Source organism: Dromiciops gliroides, chromosome 3 (assembly GCF_019393635.1).
Source record: "Dromiciops gliroides isolate mDroGli1 chromosome 3, mDroGli1.pri, whole genome shotgun sequence".
Classification (NCBI taxonomy): domain Eukaryota; kingdom Metazoa; phylum Chordata; class Mammalia; order Microbiotheria; family Microbiotheriidae; genus Dromiciops; species Dromiciops gliroides.
The window spans coordinates 390,995,682-391,017,114 of record NC_057863.1 but is presented as its reverse complement, the minus strand read 5'-3'; the positions used below and the strand labels follow the sequence as shown (position 1 = coordinate 391,017,114).

Sequence of the window (21,433 nt, the reverse complement as noted above, 5' to 3'; positions counted from 1 at the left end):
TTGGTCATGCAAGTTTGCTTCAAGCTCTAAAATTCTATTATTTTCTTTTTCCCTTCTTTCCCTACCCCTACACTGAACTGTGTGGGTGGGGGTGCTATCTGATACTTCCATTACCAGAGAAGTTGAGTGACTTGCCCAAGGTCACACCGCTGGTGAGTGGAGAGACCCAGGATACCATCCTGGGGCATCTTGAGTCCAAATCCAGCATCTTCTCCACCAGACCATGCTGCCCCTTTTCCTTTTGATGCCTTCATGCCATGGAATTGAGGGTTCCTGATTTCCCCAGATAGTGTTAGGAAATATAAAACTCATTGCTTTTAACGTATGATCTTGAATCCTGCAAAATAGAGTAGTATCTATTTAGGTCCTTAGGTTAGTGGTCATAACTGTCAAAAGAGATTATGACAGTGTTCTAGGGATACAAGGACAAAAACTGTCAAGACCCCAGCCATTAAGGAACTTAGATTCTACTGGGGAGATAACAAATACTCTACAAGGTAAAGAATTATGGGAATAAAGGAGAGATTCAGACAAAGGGCTTTTTAACAAAAAACAAGAGAAAAACACTAATTTGGGGTAAATTCTTTACATATGACATATTTAGCTTATGAAGTAGAGTTACTTGGGTCCTCTAATACCAACAGTATTAAAGAATTCCATTGTATACTTTGTAGCTGGCAATTGACAAAGTAAAATTACCCTCTATGAGACTTCCACATAATATTCTGGTGTCATTTTTATACTTTTTGCTTAATATTCTTCCATGACTACTTAAGGACACACATACAAAAGTCCCTAATTTACAGACTTCTAAATAGCATATGTGCGTCTCCAAAATTTTTTTAAACTTTTTAAACATTTTCTTTAATATAGAAGAAATTATATATGCATCAACTACAAACTGTACATGTGGGGATGAGGGAATTATCTGGAACACAGAGATAAGGGGAGCATGGAGATAATAGTTAACAAGACATGCTCTCTTCATAGGTGATTACTTCAGTTTTGTGGGGAGGCAAGATGAATGAATGGCTCCATCTCTGGACTATTAAGGGAAAAGATAACATGAGGCAGCCAAGTCCAGGAATAGTGAGAATTAGGTTCTAGTTCTCCACCAAAGGACAATGCTGATTCTCTTTATGCCTCTGATCCAAGGCCCATCCAGTGATCTTCAGAGGGTGTCCAGTTCCCAGAATAGCTCCTTCTTTCCAGTCTCCCACATTCTCACTCAGCACTGTGGACCATTTACTCTCCTGAGGCAACAGGGAACCAGGGGAATTATCATCCTGCAGAGTGGTGAGGGTAGATCTCCCTAGGACCTTGGCAGCAGGTTTCCTTCTAAGGGGTCTAGAACTTGAGGAACAAGGAGTCTCAGAGCCTCTTAAGAACTTGTCCGGGTCCTGGCTGGTTGTTTGAAGTGCTGGAAGCAGTTCTGTCACTTTTATGGTGTTTGCCTGTGGGAAGCTCCAGTTTGGCTCAGGGAGGCTGGTAGTGCCTCGTGTTCAAAGGACAGTGAAGTATCCAGGACAAGTCCTGCTTGGGCTGGGATGGTAGAGCCAGCTTAGTGGAATGTTCCATCTTAGAGGCTTCAGCCCCAAAGGCCTCACTAAGCTGCTTTACCAGCTGGTTTGGAGGGTCTACTATGTTGGTTTTCATGGGTGTTTGGATGATGCCAAATGTCGGAGAATGGGGATTTGAGTCCTGTAGTTGTTCTAGATCCTTGTTCTCCACTTCCTGATGATGTTCTGAGGCAGAGGGACTTATTGTGGGGAGCTCTCCGTCTGGATGGGGGTGTGCAGAATGCCTGCGCTGGGAGAATGAGAGTCTGTTACGTGTGCCAGGTGCTTGTTGCATGGCGCAGGACGGGACAGGGTGGCTGGGACACTCTTGGACGAGCCCATCCTCATAGCTTGGCTGGCCAGCTGCCCACGAGGGTGGGAGGATGGGAGGACCTGTGAGAAGAAAGGGGCTGCTCAGGGCTCTGACACCTTCCCAGCAGCTTCACCCCCGAGCCAAGGGCACAGAGAGTTGATTTTTGACTTCAGATTGTCTTGGTTCCCTGGAGTGGAGACCCCAGTGCTGTCCAGACAGAGAGTCCTGATGGAGAAAGACGAATGGAGGGAGGTGCCTCCCAAGCTCTGGGAGTTCACTCACTTTCTGGGTTCAGGCTTTTCTTGCAGAGCTGTTACCATTAGGGCTTGACTTTCCAAAGTAGCCACTTCTCCAAATTTTCCAGGATTTCTTTGCTCTTGAGCTTGAAGTCAAGAAGACCTGAGTTCAGATGTGACTTCAGACACTAGCTATGTGACCCTGGGACACATGGCTGTCTCCCTCAGTTACCTCATCAGGAAAATGGGAATAATAACAGCATCTACCTTGAAGAGTTTTCGTGGGTATCAGTGCTTCACATAGTGCCTGGTACGCATTGGGGACTTTTCAGTACTTGCTCCTTTCTGTTTCTAGTATTCTTTGGTTTATTCTAATTTTATCAGGAACTAAGCCTCAAAGCAGCACTAATGTATCTGAAGCCTTTTAACCTCAGAAGCTGTCTAAGCTGGAGTATTCTCCAAGACAGAGTATTGAGTCTACCTGCATCTTTTTTCTAGCTGAGTAAATTGAAATTCATATGATGTCAGAAGTCACACATGGCCATTTACTGGCAAACAAGGATTAGAAAACATGTCTTCTGAGCCTTTGTTCTGTGAGAATATGGTTAGGTTATAGCACCCTGAGATTTTAATCTCATCTCTACTTATTTCTCAGTATTTTGATTAGATTACTGGTTAGAAGTGTTGTGTAAGGGCTTTGGACAGAAATTCTTTCCAGCTTTAAATATGCGGTCCTATCCTTCTCCGTATGACTCAGTTTTTTCATTAGTCAGAATGAGACAATGAAACACAACAAAAGTAGTAAAGTTTAGAAAGTTTCTTGGATTAAAAACCCTTTGTAAATATAATTGCAATGTCAAAAAAAATTTTTAATCAATAATCACTTTTCTTGTTAACCATTAGCAATGACAATTGCTCAGCCCCCCAAAAAATGTTATGGATAAATAGGGTAGGGGGTTTGGGATAGGGGTTTGATTTGGGGGTCCTTAGGAATTCCTCTTTAAAGAATTACACCCTCTTGTACACAAAACCAATAGAAGAAGAGAATAGTTTATTTAGAGAGAAATTCTTGGACTTCTTCTCATGGGGAGAAGGCATGGCACAGAGCATGGCTCTGAGATACCAATCTCCTAGAGCAGGAGACAGGCAGGTACTTTTTTTTTTTTTTCCCAGGACTGGTGCTTTATTTTTTTTTTTTTTTTTGGTTTTATGAGATATTTTATTTTTTCCGTTACATGTAAAGATAGTTCTCAACTTTTGTTTATACATGCTTTACAATTTCAGATTTTTCTCCCTCCCTCCCCTCCCTCCCCCCCTCCCCTAGACAGCAGGTAATCTGATATAGGTTATATCTATATATCTCTATACATATACATATATATACACACACACATATATATACACATAATAACATTAATCCTATTTCTGCATTAATCCTGTTACAAGAGAAAGAATCAGAGCAGTGATGCAAAACCTCAAAATAGGAAAAAAAAACAACAGCACCCAAAACAAAAGAAATAATATGGTTCAATCAGCATCTATACTCCACAGTTCTTTCTTTCTTTTTTTTTCTTGGATTTGGAGATCCTCTTCTATCATGAGTTCCCTGGAACTCTTCTGTACCATTGCATTGGTGAGAAGAATATAGTCCATCACAGTAGGTCAACACTCAATGTTGATGATACTGTGTACAATGTTCTTCTGGTTCTGCTCATCTCACTCATCATCAGCTCACGCAAGACCCTCCAGGTTTCTCTGAACTCTTCCTGCTCATCATTTCTTACAGCACAATAGTATTCCATTGTATTCATATACCACAACTTGTCCAGCCATTCCCCAGTTGATGGGCACCCCCTCAACTTCCAATTCCTTGCTACCACGTAAAGAGCAGCTATAAATATTTTTGTACATGTGGGTCCCTTTCCCCCTTCCATGATTTCTTTGGGCAAAAGACCTAAAAGTGGGATTGCTGGGTCAAAGGGTATGCACAGCTTTATTGCCCTTTGGGCATAATTCCAAATTGCTCTCCAGAATGGTTAGATCAGCTCACAGCTCCACCAACAATGCATTAGTGTTCCAATTTTCCCACAGCCTCTCCAACATTTATTATCTTCCTTTTTTGTCATTTTAGCCAATCTGATAGGTGTCAGGTGGTACCTCAGAGTTGTTTTAATTTGCATCTCTCTAATCATTAGAGATTTAGAGCATTTTTTCATATGGGAATAGATAGCTTTGGTTTCTTCATCAGAAAACTGCCTGTTCATATCCTTTGACCATTTCTCAATTGGGGAATGACTTGGATTCTTATAAATTTGATTTAATTCCCTATATATTTTAGAGATGAGGCCTTTATCAGAAGCACTGGCCTCAAAAATTGTTTCCCAGCTTTCTGCCTCCCTTCTAATTTTGGATGCATTGCTTCTGTTTGTACAAAAATTTTTTAATTTAATATAATCAAAATCATCCACTTTGCATTTTATAATATACTCTATCTCATGTTTGGTCAAAAACTGTTCTCCTTTCCAAAGATCTGATAGGTAGACTATTCCTTTCTCTTCTAATTTACCAATGGTATCCCCTCTTATGTCTAAATCATGTATCCATTTTGACCTTATTTTAGTATAAGGTGTAAGATGTTGGTCTAAGCCTAATTTCTGCCATACTATCTTCCAGTTTTCCCAGCAGTTTTTGTCAAATACTGAGTTCCTATCCCAGAAGCTGGAGTCTTTGGGTTTATCAGACACTACATTACTAGGGTCATTTACTACTGCATTTCCTGAGCCTAGCCTATTCCATTGATATACCACTCTATTTTTTAGCCAGTACCAGATAGTTTTGATGACTGCCGCTTTATAGTAAAGCTCCAGGTTTGGTACCGCTAACCCACCTTCCTGTGAATTTTTTTTCATTATTTCCCTGGATATTCTTGATTTTTTGTTTTTCCAGATGAATTTTGTTATTATTTTTTCTAGCTGTATAAAATAATTTTTAGGTAGCCTGATTGGTATGGCACTGAATAAGTAAATTAATTTAGGCAGTATTGTCATTTTTACTATATTAGCTCTGCCTATCCATGAGCAATTGATATCTTTCCAATTATTTAGATCTGATTTGATTTGTGTGAAGAGTGTTTGGTAGTTGTGTTCATAGAGTTCCTGGGTTTGTCTTGGCAAGTAGACTCCCAAGTATTTTATATTACCTACCGTTACTTTAAATGGAATTTCTCTTTCTATCTCTTGCTGCTGGACTTTGTTGGTCATGTATAGAAATGCTGATGATTTATGTGGATTTATTTTATATCCTGCTACTTTGCTAAAGTTGTTAATTGTTTCAAGTAATTTTTGACTTGATTCTCGAGGATTCCTTAAGTATACCATCATATCATCTGCAAAGAGTGATAGTTTTGTTTCCTCCTTGCCTATTCTAATTCCTTTAATTCCTTTCTCTTCTCTGATTGCTAAAGCTAACATTTCTAGGACAATATTAAATAATAGGGGTGATAATGGACATCCCTGTTTCACCCCTGATCTTATTGGGAAGGCCTCTAATTTATCTCCATTGCATATAATACTTGCTGATGGCTTTAGGTAGATACTATTTATTATTCTAAGGAAAGCTCCCCCTATTCCTAAACTCTCTAGTGTTTTTATTAGGAATGGGTGTTGTACTTTGTCAAAAGCTTTCTCTGCATCTATTGAGATAATCATATGATTTTGGTTGGTTTTCTTATTGATGTGGTTGATTATGTTAATAGTTTTCCTAATGTTGAACCAGCCCTGCATTCCTGGTATAAATCCCACCTGGTCATAGTGTATTATCCTGGTGATCACTTGCTGTAATCTCCTTGCTAATATCTTATTTAAGATTTTAGCATCAATATTCATTAGGGAAATTGGTCTATAATTTTCTTTCTCTGTTTTTGCTTTGCCTGGTTTTGGTATCACCACCATATTTGTGTCATAAAATGAATTTGGTAGAACTCCTTCTTCACCTATTTTTCCAAATAATTTGTATAATATTGGAATTAATTGTTCTTTAAATGTTTGGTAAAATTCACCCGTAAACCCATCTGGCCCTGGGGATTTTTTCTTAGGGAGTTCATTAATAGCTTGTTCAATTTCTTTTTCTAATATGGGTTTATTTCAGGATTTTATTTCCTCTTCAGTTAACCTGGGCAGTTTGTATTTTTGTAAATATTCATCCATTTCATTTAGATTGTCAAATTTATTGGCATACAGTTGGGCAAAATATTTCCTAATTATTGCTTTAATTTCCACTTCATTGGTGGTAACATCACCCTTTTCATTTTTGATACTGGTAATTTGGTTTTCTTCTTTCTTTTTTTTAATCAAATTAACCAGTATTTTATCTATTTTATTGGTTTTTTCATAAAACCAGCTCTTAGTTTTATTGATTAATTCTATAGTTTTTTTGCTTTCAATCTTATTGATTTCTCCTTTAATTTTCAGGATCTCTAATTTAGTGTCTAATTGGGGATTTCTAATTTGTTCTTTTTCTAGCTTTTTAAGTTGCATGCCCAATTCATTAATCTCCTCTTTCTCTTTCTTATTCATGTAAGCATTTAGAGCTATAAATTTTCCCCTAAGCACTGCTTTGGCTGCATCCCATAGATTTTGGTATGTTGTCTCATTATTGTCATTCTCTTGGATAAAGTTATTGATTGCTTCTATGATTTCTTGTTTGGCCCATTCATTCTTTAGAATGAAATTATTTAGTTTCCAATTGATTTTCATTCTACTTTTCCCTGGCTCTTTCTTACATGTAATTTTTATTGCATCATGATCTGAGAAGGATGCATTTACTATTTCTGCCTTTCTACATTTGACTATGATGTTTTTGTGCCCTAATACATGGTCAATTTTTGAAAATGTGCCATGTACTGCTGAGAAAAAGGTATATTCCTTTCTATCCCCATTCAATTTTCTCCAGACATCTATCATGTCTAACTTTTCTAGTAATCTATTCACCTCTTTCACTTCTTTCTTATTTATTTTTTGGCTAGATTTATCTAATTCTGAGAGGGGGAGATTCAGATCCCCCACTAGTATAGTATTACTATCTAATTCCTCTTGTAACTCATTTAACTTCTCCTCTAAGAACTTGGATGCTATACCACTTGGCGCATACATATTCAATATTGATATTACTTCATTATCTATAGTACCTTTAAGTAAGATGTAATTTCCTTCCTTATCTCTTTTAATGAGATTTATTTTTGCCTGCACTTTGTCTGAGATAAGGATTGCTACCCCTGCCTTTTTTACTTTAGCTGAGGCATAATATATTCTGCTCCAGCCTTTTACCTTTACTCTGTGTGTATCTCTCTGCTTCAAATGTGTTTTTTGTAAACAGCATATTGTAGGGTTCTGGTTTTTAATCCACTCTGCAATTCGCTTCCGTTTTATAGCAGAGTTCATCCCATTCACATTCACAGTTATTATTACTGACTGTCTATTCCCCTCCATTCTATTTACCCCCTTTGTACTTTTCCCCCCTTCTTTCACCCTATTCCTCCTCACCGACGTTTTACTTCTTACCCCTGCCTCCCCCAATCTGCCCTCCCTTTTTATCACCCCCCTCTCTTTTCTTTACCCTTTTCTCCCTTGCTTTTGTCCTCCCTTCTCAGTCCCCCCCTTTCCCTTCCCCTTTTGTTTCCCTAAAGAATGAGTTAAGTTTCTTTATCCCAATGAACGTATATGTTATTCCCTCTTTGAGTCAAATCTAATGAGAATAGGGTTGAAACCATGTTCCCCCCTCCTTTCTTTCCCTCTATTGTAATAGGTTTTTTTCCACCTCTTCATATGATATAATTCATCCCATTCCACCTCCCCTTTCCTCTCCTCCCCATAGACTCCCTTTTTATCCCCTTAATTCTTTTGTATCATCACATCAAAGACAATTTATATTTATACCCTCTATATAAAGTCCTTCTCTCTGCCCAAATACATTTACAGTTCTTAAGAGTTATGAGTATTATCTTCCTGTGTAGGGATATAAACAGTTTAACCTAATAGGGTAACTTTTTTTTCCCCCTCTGTTTACCTTTTTAAACTTCTCTTGAGTCTTGTATGTTGAGATCAAATTTTCTATTCAGTTCTGGTCTTTTCACCAGGAAAGATTGAAAGTCCCCAATGTCATTAAATGTCCATCTTTTCCCCTGAAAGAAAATGCACATTTTTGCTGGGTAATAGATTCTCGGCTGCAATCCAATCTCCTTTGCCTTCCGGAATATCATATTCCAAGCCTTGCGGTCCTTTAATGTTGAAGCTGCCAGGTCCTGAGCAATCCTGACTGTGGCTCCATGATATTTAAATTGCTTCTTTCTGGCTGCTTGGAGTATTTTCTCCTTCACCTGATAATTCTGGAATTTGGCTACAATATTCCTTGGAGTTTTCCTTTTGGGGTCTCTTTCAGGAGGTGATCGATGGATTCTTTCAATGATGATTTTATCCTCTGATTCTATGATATCAGGGCAGTTCTCCTTAATAATTTCCTGGAATATGGTATCTAGATTCTTTTTCTGGTCATGGCTTTCAGGCAGTCCAATGATTCTCAAATTGTCTCTCCTCGATCTGTTTTCCAGATCAGTTGTCTTTCCAATGAGGTATTTCACATTTTCTTCTATTTTTTCATTTTTTTTATTCTGCTTGACTGATTCTTGGTGTCTCATGGATTCCTTTTCTTCCAACTGTCCCACTTTAATTTTTAAGGCATTGTTTTCTTCAGTGAGATTATGCACCTTTTTTTCCATTTGGCTAAGTGAATTTTTTAAGGTATTGTTTTCTTCAGTGAGATTATGTACCTTTTTTTCCGTTTGGCTAAGTGAATTTTTTAAGGTATTGTTTTCTTCAGTGAGATTATGCAGCTTTTTTTCCATTTGGCCAAATGAATTTTTTAAGGCTTTGTTTTCTTCAGCTTCCTTTTCCAAGCTGCTGATTCTTTTTTCATAGTTTTTTTGTTTTGCTTTCATTTCTCTCCCCATTTTTTCTTCTACCTCTTGCAATTGATTTTTAAAATCCTTTTTGAGCTCTTCCAGGAAGGCTTTTTGTTCTTGCGACCAATTCACCTTCCCTTGTGAGGCTTCAGATGTAGACAATTTGAGGCTATTGTCCTCATCTGAGTTTGTGTTGGCTTCTTCCCTATTGATACAGAAGCTCTCAATGGAGAGGGCTCTTTTTTGCTTCTTACTCATTATTGCAGCTTATTTATTTATTCTTTAAGTTGAGGTCTGCTCTGGGGGCACCAGGGTCCCTGTTTTGGGCTTCTTGTGCAGGTGTATAGGTGCTATGTGACCGGGCTTTTACTCTGAGGCCTTTATGGTGTGTGGAGATGCCCCGCCCTGCACTTCCTGTATGATTGTGCTAGGCCAGCCAGGCGCCAGACCCCTGCGTCTCATCCCGCCGTTCGTGGCCCTCTCGGCCGGTGCAGGTAAGTTTTTCCACTGTCCTTCTTGGCCACCAGATTTTTGAACCAGGTTCCGGGAGCCTCAGTTGTTCGGCTGTGGCCCGCAGCTCCTGCTGATTTGCCCCCACCCCCTCGGCGCTGGGTTGCTGCCCTGCGCTGGGCCTCCCTTTTGCCCGAGTCAGACCGACCTTTTCCTGAAGTCTTCTAAATTATCTCTGGTTGGAGGACTGTGTCTCTCTGTCTCTTTGCAGGTTCTGTAGTTTCAGAATCCGTCCAGAGGCTTGATTTAATGTTCGTTTTGAGGGAACAGAAGGAGAGCTCAGGCAGCTTGCTGCTTCCTCTCCGCCATCTTGGCCGGCAGGTACTTTTATAGAGGACTGATGGGGGTGATCATCTGACTATGGAAAGTTCTCTTAGGGAACACCCTCCCCCACTGGTGGTGGCTGGGGGAGTTGGGTAAGGGGTGGCTTCAGATTTCTCAAGCCATCTCCTCCTGACACAAAGGCAGTGGCCACACCTAATCTTATCTCCCTAGGGGTGGGGGAGAATGGTGATGGTCTTGGAGCTAGCTCAGTCCTGATCCTGTTCCACTTATCTTAGGTGTGTCTGTCCTTTGGTTTAGTTTCTTAAGGAGAAGGTTCTTTGATGTACCCCAGAAAACTTCTGGGGTGCTAGGCCCATAACAAAAAGAAAAAAAAACTATAGCTGTACTTTTGCAAACTGGCAGTGGCAGATATCTGAGACTCTTGGTCTCAGAGCCAGGTAGCAGTGTACAGGAAGTTTAGAACACCTTGGCTTCCATGATCACAAATGCTCTATGTATTTGACTCTGGCCACAAGTGGGTGCGTGACAAAAAACAGCTTGGAGACATTTCGTTAACTGTAATTAGTAGAGGTAGCTTCATGTTAGGTTAGGTAAATCCTGTTCAAAACAAGCCTCACCTGGAAATAGCCTTTGAAATCCCAAGGTTTTTTTAAGGGTGTGATCACAAGACACAACATGGCTTTTTAGAAAGATTTGCACTAGTCAGTTCCAGGGGGCAAGCATGCTTCTTTCAATACCACACAAAGTCTGATACATTTATGTGCTTAACATATGTAAGATGAGTTAGAGTTTACTTATTAAGCACTTCCTATATAGAATGTGTGACTGCTTTTCCCCCAGCAGTTTGGCTTTATGTGTCTAACTTTGGCCTCCTTACTGTGAACTGGGGACTCCCAATGACCTGGTTCAATTTTGAAGGCCTAGTAATAATACTCCTTAGCTTATGCCCCAATCACCAAGTCACTGTGAAAATAGTAGAATTTGACTGATTTCTTGATATCTGCTTAAGGGTATTCCATTCTCCTAAAATACTCCAGACTAGAAAGACATGGAGCATAGAGCAGTTTTAATTGAACGTTTCTCTCCTGTTCTATGAATTTAAATCTTGGTTAGCAAGGGAATAATTGTAGTCCACATTCCACTGTTCCCACCCTCACCCTTGCCCCACCCCAACTCCCCAGAGATTCACAGTTACAGTCTCCCTCAGATCCACAATATTAATAGGTGAAATCCTAGTAGTATGATGAGTGGTGTTGAGAACCTCATTGGACAGTGCAGGCATCTTTCCCTTTTCTGCTTCCCTCTGATTTCTTTTCTCTTGCTGGCATTTCTACACCCTGTTTGCATTCTCTCTTGGCTCTTGGTCCAGTAGCATTACTCAGAATACCATCTTCCAGATAACTGAGACCAACAAGGCTCCTGTCTTGGTTTATGTACACTTGGCAAGTGTCTATCAGTTGTTACCTCCTCTTTTCATCCTCTTCCATAAGTTCGAAACCCCTTGTTCCTGACATACTCTTCTCCCAGCACCCCCCTTTTCCAGATTTTTTGAGTGCATGTTCTTTTCCATTCTCCACATGAAAGGAAGGACCAAGGGGTTTCCAGAATTTCCTCAGACCTGCGTGGACTCTTTCGGATGCATATTCCCTAATATATTTTGCTTGGGTGGGTTGAAGAGGAGGTATTAAGGAAGAAGAAAACAGGAATAACAGGGATACGTATGTAGAAAGGCATCTCTAAAGTACTTTCTTTCTGCTGTCAGTACTTTGTTATGGCATCCTTTGGGGACAGATTTTTATATACCTTTGGCAGAATTCTCTTGGAAAAGAATGAACAGGGAGAATAGTGTGTAAATAAGTAACAGGAGGATAGTGTGATTCTGAAACACATCAGGGTTGTCATCTTTCAGAAAGTGATATGGCTCCTGTGAAGGAAACAGTTATGCTCCTTTAAAAAAAAAAAAAAGGTGTTCTGCTGCTGCACATCAGCTGAAGAATCTGATTTTGGCACATAACAAATGTGGGCCGAGTTTTTGTCCTGTCTGGCGTGATTACTTTTTGGCCTTCTTCATATGTCTTCAGTCCCCACAATTGAGGCAAAAGAAGTAGGTCTTATTCTCTGCAGGAGCCAGTTCTAACAGCTGCCATTACTTTTTCTTGAAACTTGATCCCAGGATACCATTTGCCCTCGGGCAAAGTCTAATTCTCCATGCCAGATACTAAGGTGCTGAGTGCTGGGGATACAAGGAAAGTCTTGAAAGTTTGATATAAGGGATGAGTCACCATGGAAACAACTATGCACAAAGGAAATGTCTACAGGATAAACTGGAGGCACTCTCAGAGGGAAAGCCACTAAGAATAAGGAGGATTGGGAAAGGTCTCTCCCAGAAGGTGAAATATTAGCTGAGACCTGAAGGAATACGGGAAGTTGGGAGGAAGAGATAAGGAGAGAGAGAATTCCAGGCATGGGGAAAGACAGGGAAAAGTTTATATTTGGTAGATGGATGGAGTCCCTTGTTCAAGGACCAGCAGTATGACCATGATCACTAGATTATGGAGTATGTGTAGAGGGGGGGGAGTAAGACTGGATATGTAGGAAGAAGTGAGACCATTCCATTATTAGACTCCTTCCTTCCTGGAGAGAGGATAAAAGTCATTCCATCTAGCCTCCTATCCAGTCTTCAGCATGGCAGAAAGAGAGTAATTTAATTCCAGCAGCTCCTAGCATTTGTCCATTCCCCCCAAAGGATTTAAGGCCCTGAGAAAACTCCACCCTGAGGCCAAACCTATATGGATAATGAAAACCTACCAGAACACATTCTTCATTGTTTAACCTATGCCTTACTGGTCACATCCTCCCTATCTCAGTGATTCTGAATGGTTGGTTATCATTCAGACTACCCAGCCTCTGCAGTGTTTGTTCTACTCAAAAGATACCCACCCATTCATTCCACTTTGCCATCTGAAATACTTGTTCCAAAGACAACAAACTTGTTTTCATCTTATATATCTTTTCTTTCTCCATTCCTTCCATCTTCTGGCTCTCACTGAGACCTTAGCACAGTGCTTGACACCTAGTAGGTGCTTAATAAATGTTGATTGACTGGCCTGACTTTCTCCTGTTGACACAGCCTATCTTTCCCCATTCCAGTCTATCCTCCACTCAGCTGTCGGAATGTTCTTCCTAACTCACTCACCTCCCCCACACCCAGTTCTCCCCCCACACCCCTACCCCATCCAGATACTAATAAGCTTAAAATATATGTGATATATCAAATTGGGCATAGAGGACTTTTTGAATCAGATGCTTTTAGGCATGATACTTGGAGGCTTTTTGAGGTCAGAAGAGCCCTGGAAATTTACCGGTATGATTTGTTACTAAAAGATGATCTTCCTGCACTCTCCATGGTTGTTTGTTTTTTTGTTTTTAGTGAGGCAATTGGGGTTAAGTGACTTGCCCAGGGTCACACAGCTAGTACGTGTTAAGTGTCTGAGGCCGGATTTGAACTCAAGTACTTCTGACTCCAGGGCCGGTGCTCTATCCACTGCACCATCTAGCTGCCCCGTTATTTATTTTTTTTAAGAGTTTAAAAACGATCTTTTTGGCATCCCTGTCACTTCCTAGTTACTCTAGGCACTGACTCTCTTCTATAAGGAATAAGTGTAGTCAAGCAAAACAAATCAATACCGTGGCCATGTCTTGATAATGCATGCATTATCTACATGTCTATAGACATCCAATCCACTGTCTCTGCAGAAAGGTGGGAGGCATGCTTCAGTTGAAATTTTCTGAAATCGTTACTGGTTGCTTACATGGGTCAAAATTCTAAAATTTTCCCCCATCCAAGTTATTTTATTAATTTTTATGTTATTTCTTAGTTTGCATGAGAGATTTGGTAAATTTGGACAAGTCATTAACTTTCTAGAATATAATCTTTTTGATGGCAAACATTATGTGACTCCCTTATTGTACAAATGCATTACCTAGTTTTCAGTACTTTATATTTGCCTGACTAATGGTAATTTAAATATTTGTTTCACCAATTTTCACCTATAACATGGGAATATAAAAAGAGAAAATTAAATTAATATCTAAGGCATGGAAAAATCTGTGTTTTAAAGTGTTTTGATCAGCTTTAGTTGGCATGATTAGATTATGCTTAGAGGGAAGAAATTTTCCTCTCTGAAGCAACACAGTTTACCCCTTCCCTCCCTTTCTAATTTTGTACCTTTCCTGGAGATGAACTGAGGTGAGGTATTATATTGTTGTCAATAATATAAGGTCCAGCAGCTTGACTTTCCTCTCTTGAATTTTCTTTTCCTCTTAAACATTAGTTCTTACAAATTTAAAGTGATTGTACAGTGAAAATTTTGAATAAACTGTTGGAATCCACTGGGAAAGATTGTGTGCTAATATAATTCTCCTTACCTGGGTTAAGGAGGAAGAATTTTCTGGAGTGAAGGCAAGGCACAAGCATCTGTGAAATGACATATAGTTGAGCCTGAATGATGAGGAAGCTCATTTGCACAAGGACATGTGATTTGATTATAAGGAGATTAAATTTTCTTCCATTGATGATTCCAAAATTGGGTCAAACAATTTAAAATAAGTTGAATATGAATTTTAATTAACTTTTGGTTTCTGTCTAGACAAAGTTCTTAGGTCTCCCCCCAATATGAAGTTTTAAATATTAATTGCAAAAAAATGATACATTTCATGTTAAACTGGAAGCCAGTTGTTGACTGTGTTTGCTATTTATTTAAAGCTGGGGTAAAATTTTATTCTTCATAGAAGAGTATTAGGGTCAACAACAAATAGTAAAGAGTAATAATTGTGATTTTAAAAATGTTTTCCACCTAGTTTGTGTGTGTGTCTCTCTCCCTCCCCCCCTTTAAGAAAAGGACAGAAGGGAAGCAAGCAAGCTTTTAGTGCCTCCTGTGTGCTTTATATTATACTAAGGACTTTACAAGTATCTCATTTGATCCTCATGACTTAAAAAAAATTTTTTTTTATTTAAAATTTTTTTTGGTGAGGCAGTTGGGGTTAAGTGACTTGGGTCACACAGCTAGTAAGTGCTAAGTGTCTGAGACTGGATTTGAACACTCAGGTCCTTCTGAATCCAGGGCCAGTGCTCTATCCTCTGCACCACCTAGCTGCCCCTGATCCTCATGCCTTGAGAAAAAGGTGCTATTATATAACTCATTTCACAGTTGAGGTAGACAGATGTTAATTAAATTATATTCCCGGGGTCACGCATCTACTAAACTCAGTCTATTTACTGTAGTGCGCTATCAGTCACCACCTTTATATTTTCAGCTATAAAATTGGTTTTAAAATAATTTTGCTAATACAACAAAGGTAGCCTCTTTAAAAAAAACAACCAATTAGAAACTAATCAACTAATTAGAAACACTCATTTGTATAGTACTTTATGGCTTTTTTCCCTCTATGAGCCCATGAGATAAGAAGTAGAAATACTATTTCCTCCCTTTGACAGGTAGGAAATGGTTAAATGACTTGTGTAGGGCCAAACGACCCAGTAAGTGGCAGAGCTGGGCTGTAAACATAGCTTTTCTCACTCAAACTCATGATTGCTGTGGACACTGGCTGTCATATCAGCAAGGAGGCAGCTATCCACAGAAGCTTGTTACTTCAAGTTTCCTTTGGAAAATATTTAGTTTTAATATTTTTTCTTTTCCCTGTTCTCTTCAGATAAGAATTTTGATGATGAAGACTCTGTGGATGGGAATAGGCCTCCTTCAGCCAGCTCTTCTACATCTTCAAAGGCCCCCCAAAGCTCACGAAGAAACATTGCAATGGGAACCACTCGCCGCATTGGACCTGTTGCCCTGGGTTCTAAGTCATCTGGTATGAGTATAAATATTCTATGTTTGGGGTGAAGTAGTGAAAACTATTGTTAATCATTGATACTTCGTCCTTCCATCCATCAGAAGTTGTATTGGCCATCTTAAGTAAATTGCAGCTTTGTTTAGTGAATTAAGTTTGGGGAGAGGACATTTTCAGTTTAAAATGCTTTGGACTATAAACTCTTCCGATATTTATGACCAGATTTTATGTATTGTTCTTAAATATAGCCATAGAGTAAAATGTAGCCATCTATTTGCTGCCAAAGGGTCCCTCAAATATTTCTTGTTGTTCAGTTTCAGTCATGTCCAACTCTTCATATCCTCATTTGGGGTTTTCTTGGCTAAGATACTGGAGTATTTTGCCATTTCCTTCTCCAGTTCATTTTACAGATGAGAAAACTGCAGCAGTTAAATGACTTGCCCAGGGTCACACAGCTAGTAAGTTTCTGAGGCCAGATTTGAACTCAGGGAGAAGAATTTTCCTGACTGGAGTTCTATCCACTGTGCTACCTAGCTGTCCCTGCACCCCTATACCCACACATATTACTCATTTTTAAAATGTAGTTTGGTTGCCAGAAATAAGGTAAGGCTTTCCTTCCCAGTTTTGGGATACTCACTTTTAAACTTTTTTAGTTACCCCTCTTTGCCCCTTCTGGAAAAATAGGCCCTGCTTCCAAGAGAATCTAACATTATGTATGTATTTCAGCCATCTATTCTTACACTTAGCTTTCCTGTGTCCCTTCCTGTTCAAAGTTTTTAAACTGCTGCTATCAATAAGCCTGTTCTTGAACATGAGGGGTTTGGAGGCCAGAAAGCTCATAAAGCCAGAAATGGGGGGTGAGGCAATTGGGGTGAAGTGACTTGCCCAAGGTCACACAGCTAGTTAAGTGTCAAGTGTCTGAGACTGGATTTGAACTTAGGTCCTCCTGAATCCAGGGCTGGTACTCTATCCACTTCGCCACCTAGCTGCCCCCTTAGGCTACCTTTAAAGAAGGTCTGGGGTTACATTCTTCGTTTTCTCAGGAAGTTTTTATGAAGTCTGAAATATACTCAATACTCTCATGATTCCCTTCTATGCAAAAAGCTATGCAAGTAGTAGGAAAGAGAAGTATTAGATAAATGTAATAGTAATTCATAGTTGGAATTTGAACCCATATCCTTTAATACCACATCCAGTTATCTTTCCACAACATCCCTCTTAAGAACGTTACCATTAACCTGCCAGTACTCAGCTGAAACATGGAGGGTTGTAATGTGCAAAGGTGCATTGATGAAGTTATGAGATCTATTAAAATTTGAAAGTAAATAAAATGATTTGGTAATGGGTGAACAAATTGTGTCATTTGAATTAGAATACTTTTGTGCTGTAAGAAATGATGAGAGATCATTTCAGAGTTGAGTAAGGTGAGCAGAACCAGGAGACCAACTTATTTTAAGGGGGCAGACTACCCTGCTCACTATACCAAAGGTCAGGGGCAGGGGTAGATCTGTTTGGCCCTAATTATGCCAATTGTAGGGTGGCATACCCTCAGAGAGCATACTGAGATACTGAAGAAAGAAGGGCTCATATCAGTTTATTAATGTTTTATTAGGGTTAATTAGGGGAATATATTCACAAGAGGCCAGTCACCCTGGGCAGCCGCAGGACAAAGTAACATTGTGGATCCCTGCAATAACCCTAGGCCATCTTAGGTATTCTATAGAAACAACAAAAAAGAAGGGATAGTGACAGGAATGGCTCAGGGTCATGTGCTAGTATTCCTGTGGTATAGTGGAGGTTCTTTTGCTGTTTACATTTATTCAGGGTAGTTTGCGTTCTCTGTGAGAGTCTTAGGTCACATTCCCAATCTGGTCTACCCCCATATACTTAAAATATCAACATTCTTTTTAAAAAAAGTTTTTGAAAGATTTAAGAAATTTGATCCAGTACAATTATCAGCCATAATTGCCAGGGATTGATGAGGAAGAATGCTATTCATCTAACAGGCTGATGGGCTAAATATGCTCGACAAGAAATATGTTTTGGACGCAGCACAGGCAATTTTCATTTATTTATTTATTCATATTTGTTATAGTGTAGTTGGTTTTTTCTTTCTTTTTTTCCCCTAGTAGACTGGGAAGGAGGAAAAATTTAATTGAAAAGACTAATAATTGTAAAAAGTTGAATTATTTTTTAAAAGCAAGTAAATACAGTGCTTACTATTTGTAAAAACCTGTGCTAGACTCTTTGAGATGGAATAAAATAAATATGTAAAAACCATGTCTTTGTTTTTTCCTCCTCTACTATGTCTCTTTTAAGTCTTTTACTGACCCTCTGACTGATTGGAGACTCTTGAGTCCAACCACTTCATTTTACAGATGAAGAAACTGAGGCACAGAGATGTTTTTGTGACTTACCCAGTTCTTAATACCTTTTTCAGAATGACCTGGGGTACTTTATGCCTGTTTATAGGCTTCACTTTAGAGCCACTACTACAATGTTTTCTATGGTTTAATTTTATTGATATTTGTAGATTCAACCTGAATTCAGCAAAATGTTTTAGATTTGGACCTCATTTATTGTAAAAGTTGATCACCATCCTCCTGATTTTCTGAAGCTGGGCAGCAGATTTTAACTTTCTTCCTAGTGAATTTTTAATTTATTCATTAATTTTTATTGATGTATTTTGTATGTGGAAACAGCAATTTCTAGATATTAATCACCCTCCTTTATAAGAGAATGAGAAAAGAGAAACAACCCATATAATATCCCTGAGTAATATTATGTTACAACATTTAGCTTCCACAATCCCCTGCCTGTCTCCTCAGAGGTGAGAGATATGATTGATTATCTTTTCTCTGGTACCACAATTTAGCCAATTACTTTAGCAGAAATCAGCTTAGCATTGTTTTCCTGCCCACCTTCCTTTAACCCTAATTGAGTCTCAGTAGCCAGTTAACACCTGCTGACAAGGGAAGCATTGATGCCCACTGCTGAAAAAAACTAAGGTACCACCTCCGAATATATTAGCATATAAGAGGACACCAATTTTAGGACATTGTTAACTTTAAAGGCTAATAAACAACACAAACTGTGATATTGAATAATAGTATAGACTATGACTTTTTCATTGCTCTAGTCATACTAGGAAATGTGAAATGCTACTGAGCCGCTGGTGTTTTTGTGACATAGTAGTAGCTTTGGAAACAAGACTCCCTTGATAATACATTAATAGATCATCTGGATTCTTTTCTATCTTTTCCACAATTCTCCCTCCACTCTTATACTTTTCATACTACAACTTTCATTGTTCTTTCCATTGTCTTTCTTTTTCTGGGACTCAGCTGAGGCAGCAGTGTTTATTTGCCTTTTTATACAACTTGTTAGTTGAACTTGAACTAACATTGTAGATATATAAGATTGGAAGTGGGGTACACTGAAAAGAACACTGGTGGTCGAGAAACTTAGATTTGAATTTTGCCTCTTACAGTACCTAGCTGTGTGAATGTTGCAAATCACTTAACTTTTTTTTTTTTTTTGGTGAGGCAATTGGGGTTAAGTGACTTGTCACACAGCTAGTAAGTGTTAAGTGTCTGAAGCGGGACTTGAACTCAGGTCCTCCTGAATCCAGGGTGGGTGCTCTATCCACTGCGCCACCTAGCTGCCCCCAATGACTTAACTTTTAAAATCTTAGTCTTGAAAGCTATAAAATAAGAATTTTGGATTAGACTATTACTGAGATTCCTTGCCCTTTGATAACCATTTGCAAAAAGTAGGCTTAAGGGTGAACCAAAATTTGCAAGCATTTCTCTTGATTGTAAAGTATAAGGAAGCACTGAAATTTCAAAAAGAAATAATTTGTCTCCAGAGAAGGCATCTGACGTGAAAAAAAAACAACAAAGAAAAGCCCCAGAAGGATTAATACAGACTTGGCTGCATTACATAGAGTATGCTTATCTGGGGCTCTTCTTTGTAAGTGAACATTTAAAGCAGTACTCAAGAATCCTTGGGAAAGAAATTTTTAAGATCATTAGGAATTAAACATCTCTGTCATAATTTAAAACTTGAAGGAAGACTGATGTGATTCTTAGGGAATGGTACATTTTTTTGACCTGAGACAGTAGATCAGTGACATAGTCTAATTTATATGCTGATATGATCATCCTTTGTATTTAGTCTCAGTGCTTGTCATAGTATTTGAATATTAACATTATTATAGGTGAATTGAGACTGTTGAAGGCCAAACCATAACAGCTTTAACAAATATTCTTTTTTAGACAGAAGCACATTGTTGTCCAATTATATTACAACAACCTTATTATATTGGATTGTGCCTTGATGTGAAAGGAAAATATCATGTATTATGTCTTTGACTTATTATGTATATATTTTTAAAAATCTTAACTTGTATTACAGTCACATCTCTCTTAATGTGGTTTTGGTTGTTTAAGTCCTAACTGTTTTATAAACACTAGTTTTTTTGGGTTTTTTTGGTTGTTATAATAGCTGCAAAAGAAGGAGCTGGTGCTGTTGATGAGGAAGACTTTATTAAAGCATTTGATGATGTACCAGTAGTACAGGTGAGTAGTGGTGCTTGACTGTGATACATGATAAAAGTGCATTTGTTCTTAGAATTCTTTATTTCTTTTTTCTTCTTTGACGATCTTTAAAAATTTAGTTTAGAACCCTCTTTTCAAACAAACCATAATCTATACCCTTTATAGAATCAAGTGATATATCTCAAGAATATTGCAAGAAGATGAAAAAACTTAGGTAGTCCCCCAAAATAAATGAAGATCTTGCAATGCAAAATTAGAACAAGATGGAAAAGTTAATGTGAGGCCTTCTAGGAGCAGTAAGGTGTGCAAAGGGGGGTGCTTCTGTGGGGAAAAGAAATTCACTATGTTAATCAACTCCTGGTTGACTCACCAAAAACTGTGGGGACCGATTTTTAACTGGGGAGTGCTAGCTAAGTGGCTCTCGGCAATATTGGGGCAAGGAAGGAGACTGGCAGCCTCCCTCAAAACAGAACAAAATTTATTTTAACAAGAATGAACTTAAAAAAAACAACAACAACAACAACACAAACAGGATCAGTAGGATCAAGGGAAAGGAAATAAAATGGGGAAAGGGAAATTACAATACCTGAAAAAATACCACCGCCCAGGAATCAGCTGAAAATACGAAGCAGAACGCCTGTCCCAGCTTCTACCTAGAATGCCCAATTCTCCTCCCCCAAACCTAGAAACACCCCCTACAGCCCCAGCCAATGGGATGGCTGCTCTGACAGTCATATGACTGTCAATCATTATAATTTTGCCAGGCCCATGTAGGCTTCTGCAAGTGGTGATGACTTGGGGTGCCAGAGCCCTGATAACTGCTACAACCAGTGGGTGGAGCACCATGCAGTTTGCAGAGCCCCAGGCCAGTGCACGCTGAGGCATAAAAATCTCAAATAACAATTAATTCTTTACACTTCCATACCAGAAGCAAGGATTTCTTGAAATACATAGCACAAGAAGAGAAACTGTATATAGGGTGAAACTTAAAATTAAAGCCTAATTTTTCAATAGGATATGAGGAAAGAAGATTCTTAAACTCTGGGAATTTGTCTCTTTGTATGTGTGCAAACATATACACCTTTATTTTGAGGGATGTTGCAAATTAACTTCAAGTATTCTGAAAAACAAAGACACAACTTAAGCTCAATCTATTTTGTATCTCATGA

The 21,433-nt window shown here is 38.8% G+C and overlaps 1 protein-coding gene and 1 pseudogene across 1 annotated transcript in view; one reads left to right on the top strand and one right to left on the bottom strand.

Annotated features, from left to right (window-relative positions):
• Positions 1-21,433, top strand: part of CLASP1 (cytoplasmic linker associated protein 1) — a 336,648-nt gene that overhangs the window by 166,669 nt on the left and 148,546 nt on the right. The window contains 2 exon segments of the mRNA XM_043996430.1: positions 15,571-15,726; positions 20,212-20,285. Of these exon segments, the coding sequence (XP_043852365.1) occupies positions 15,571-15,726; positions 20,212-20,285 (230 nt within the window).
• Positions 1,104-1,901, bottom strand: LOC122749870 (annotated as a pseudogene).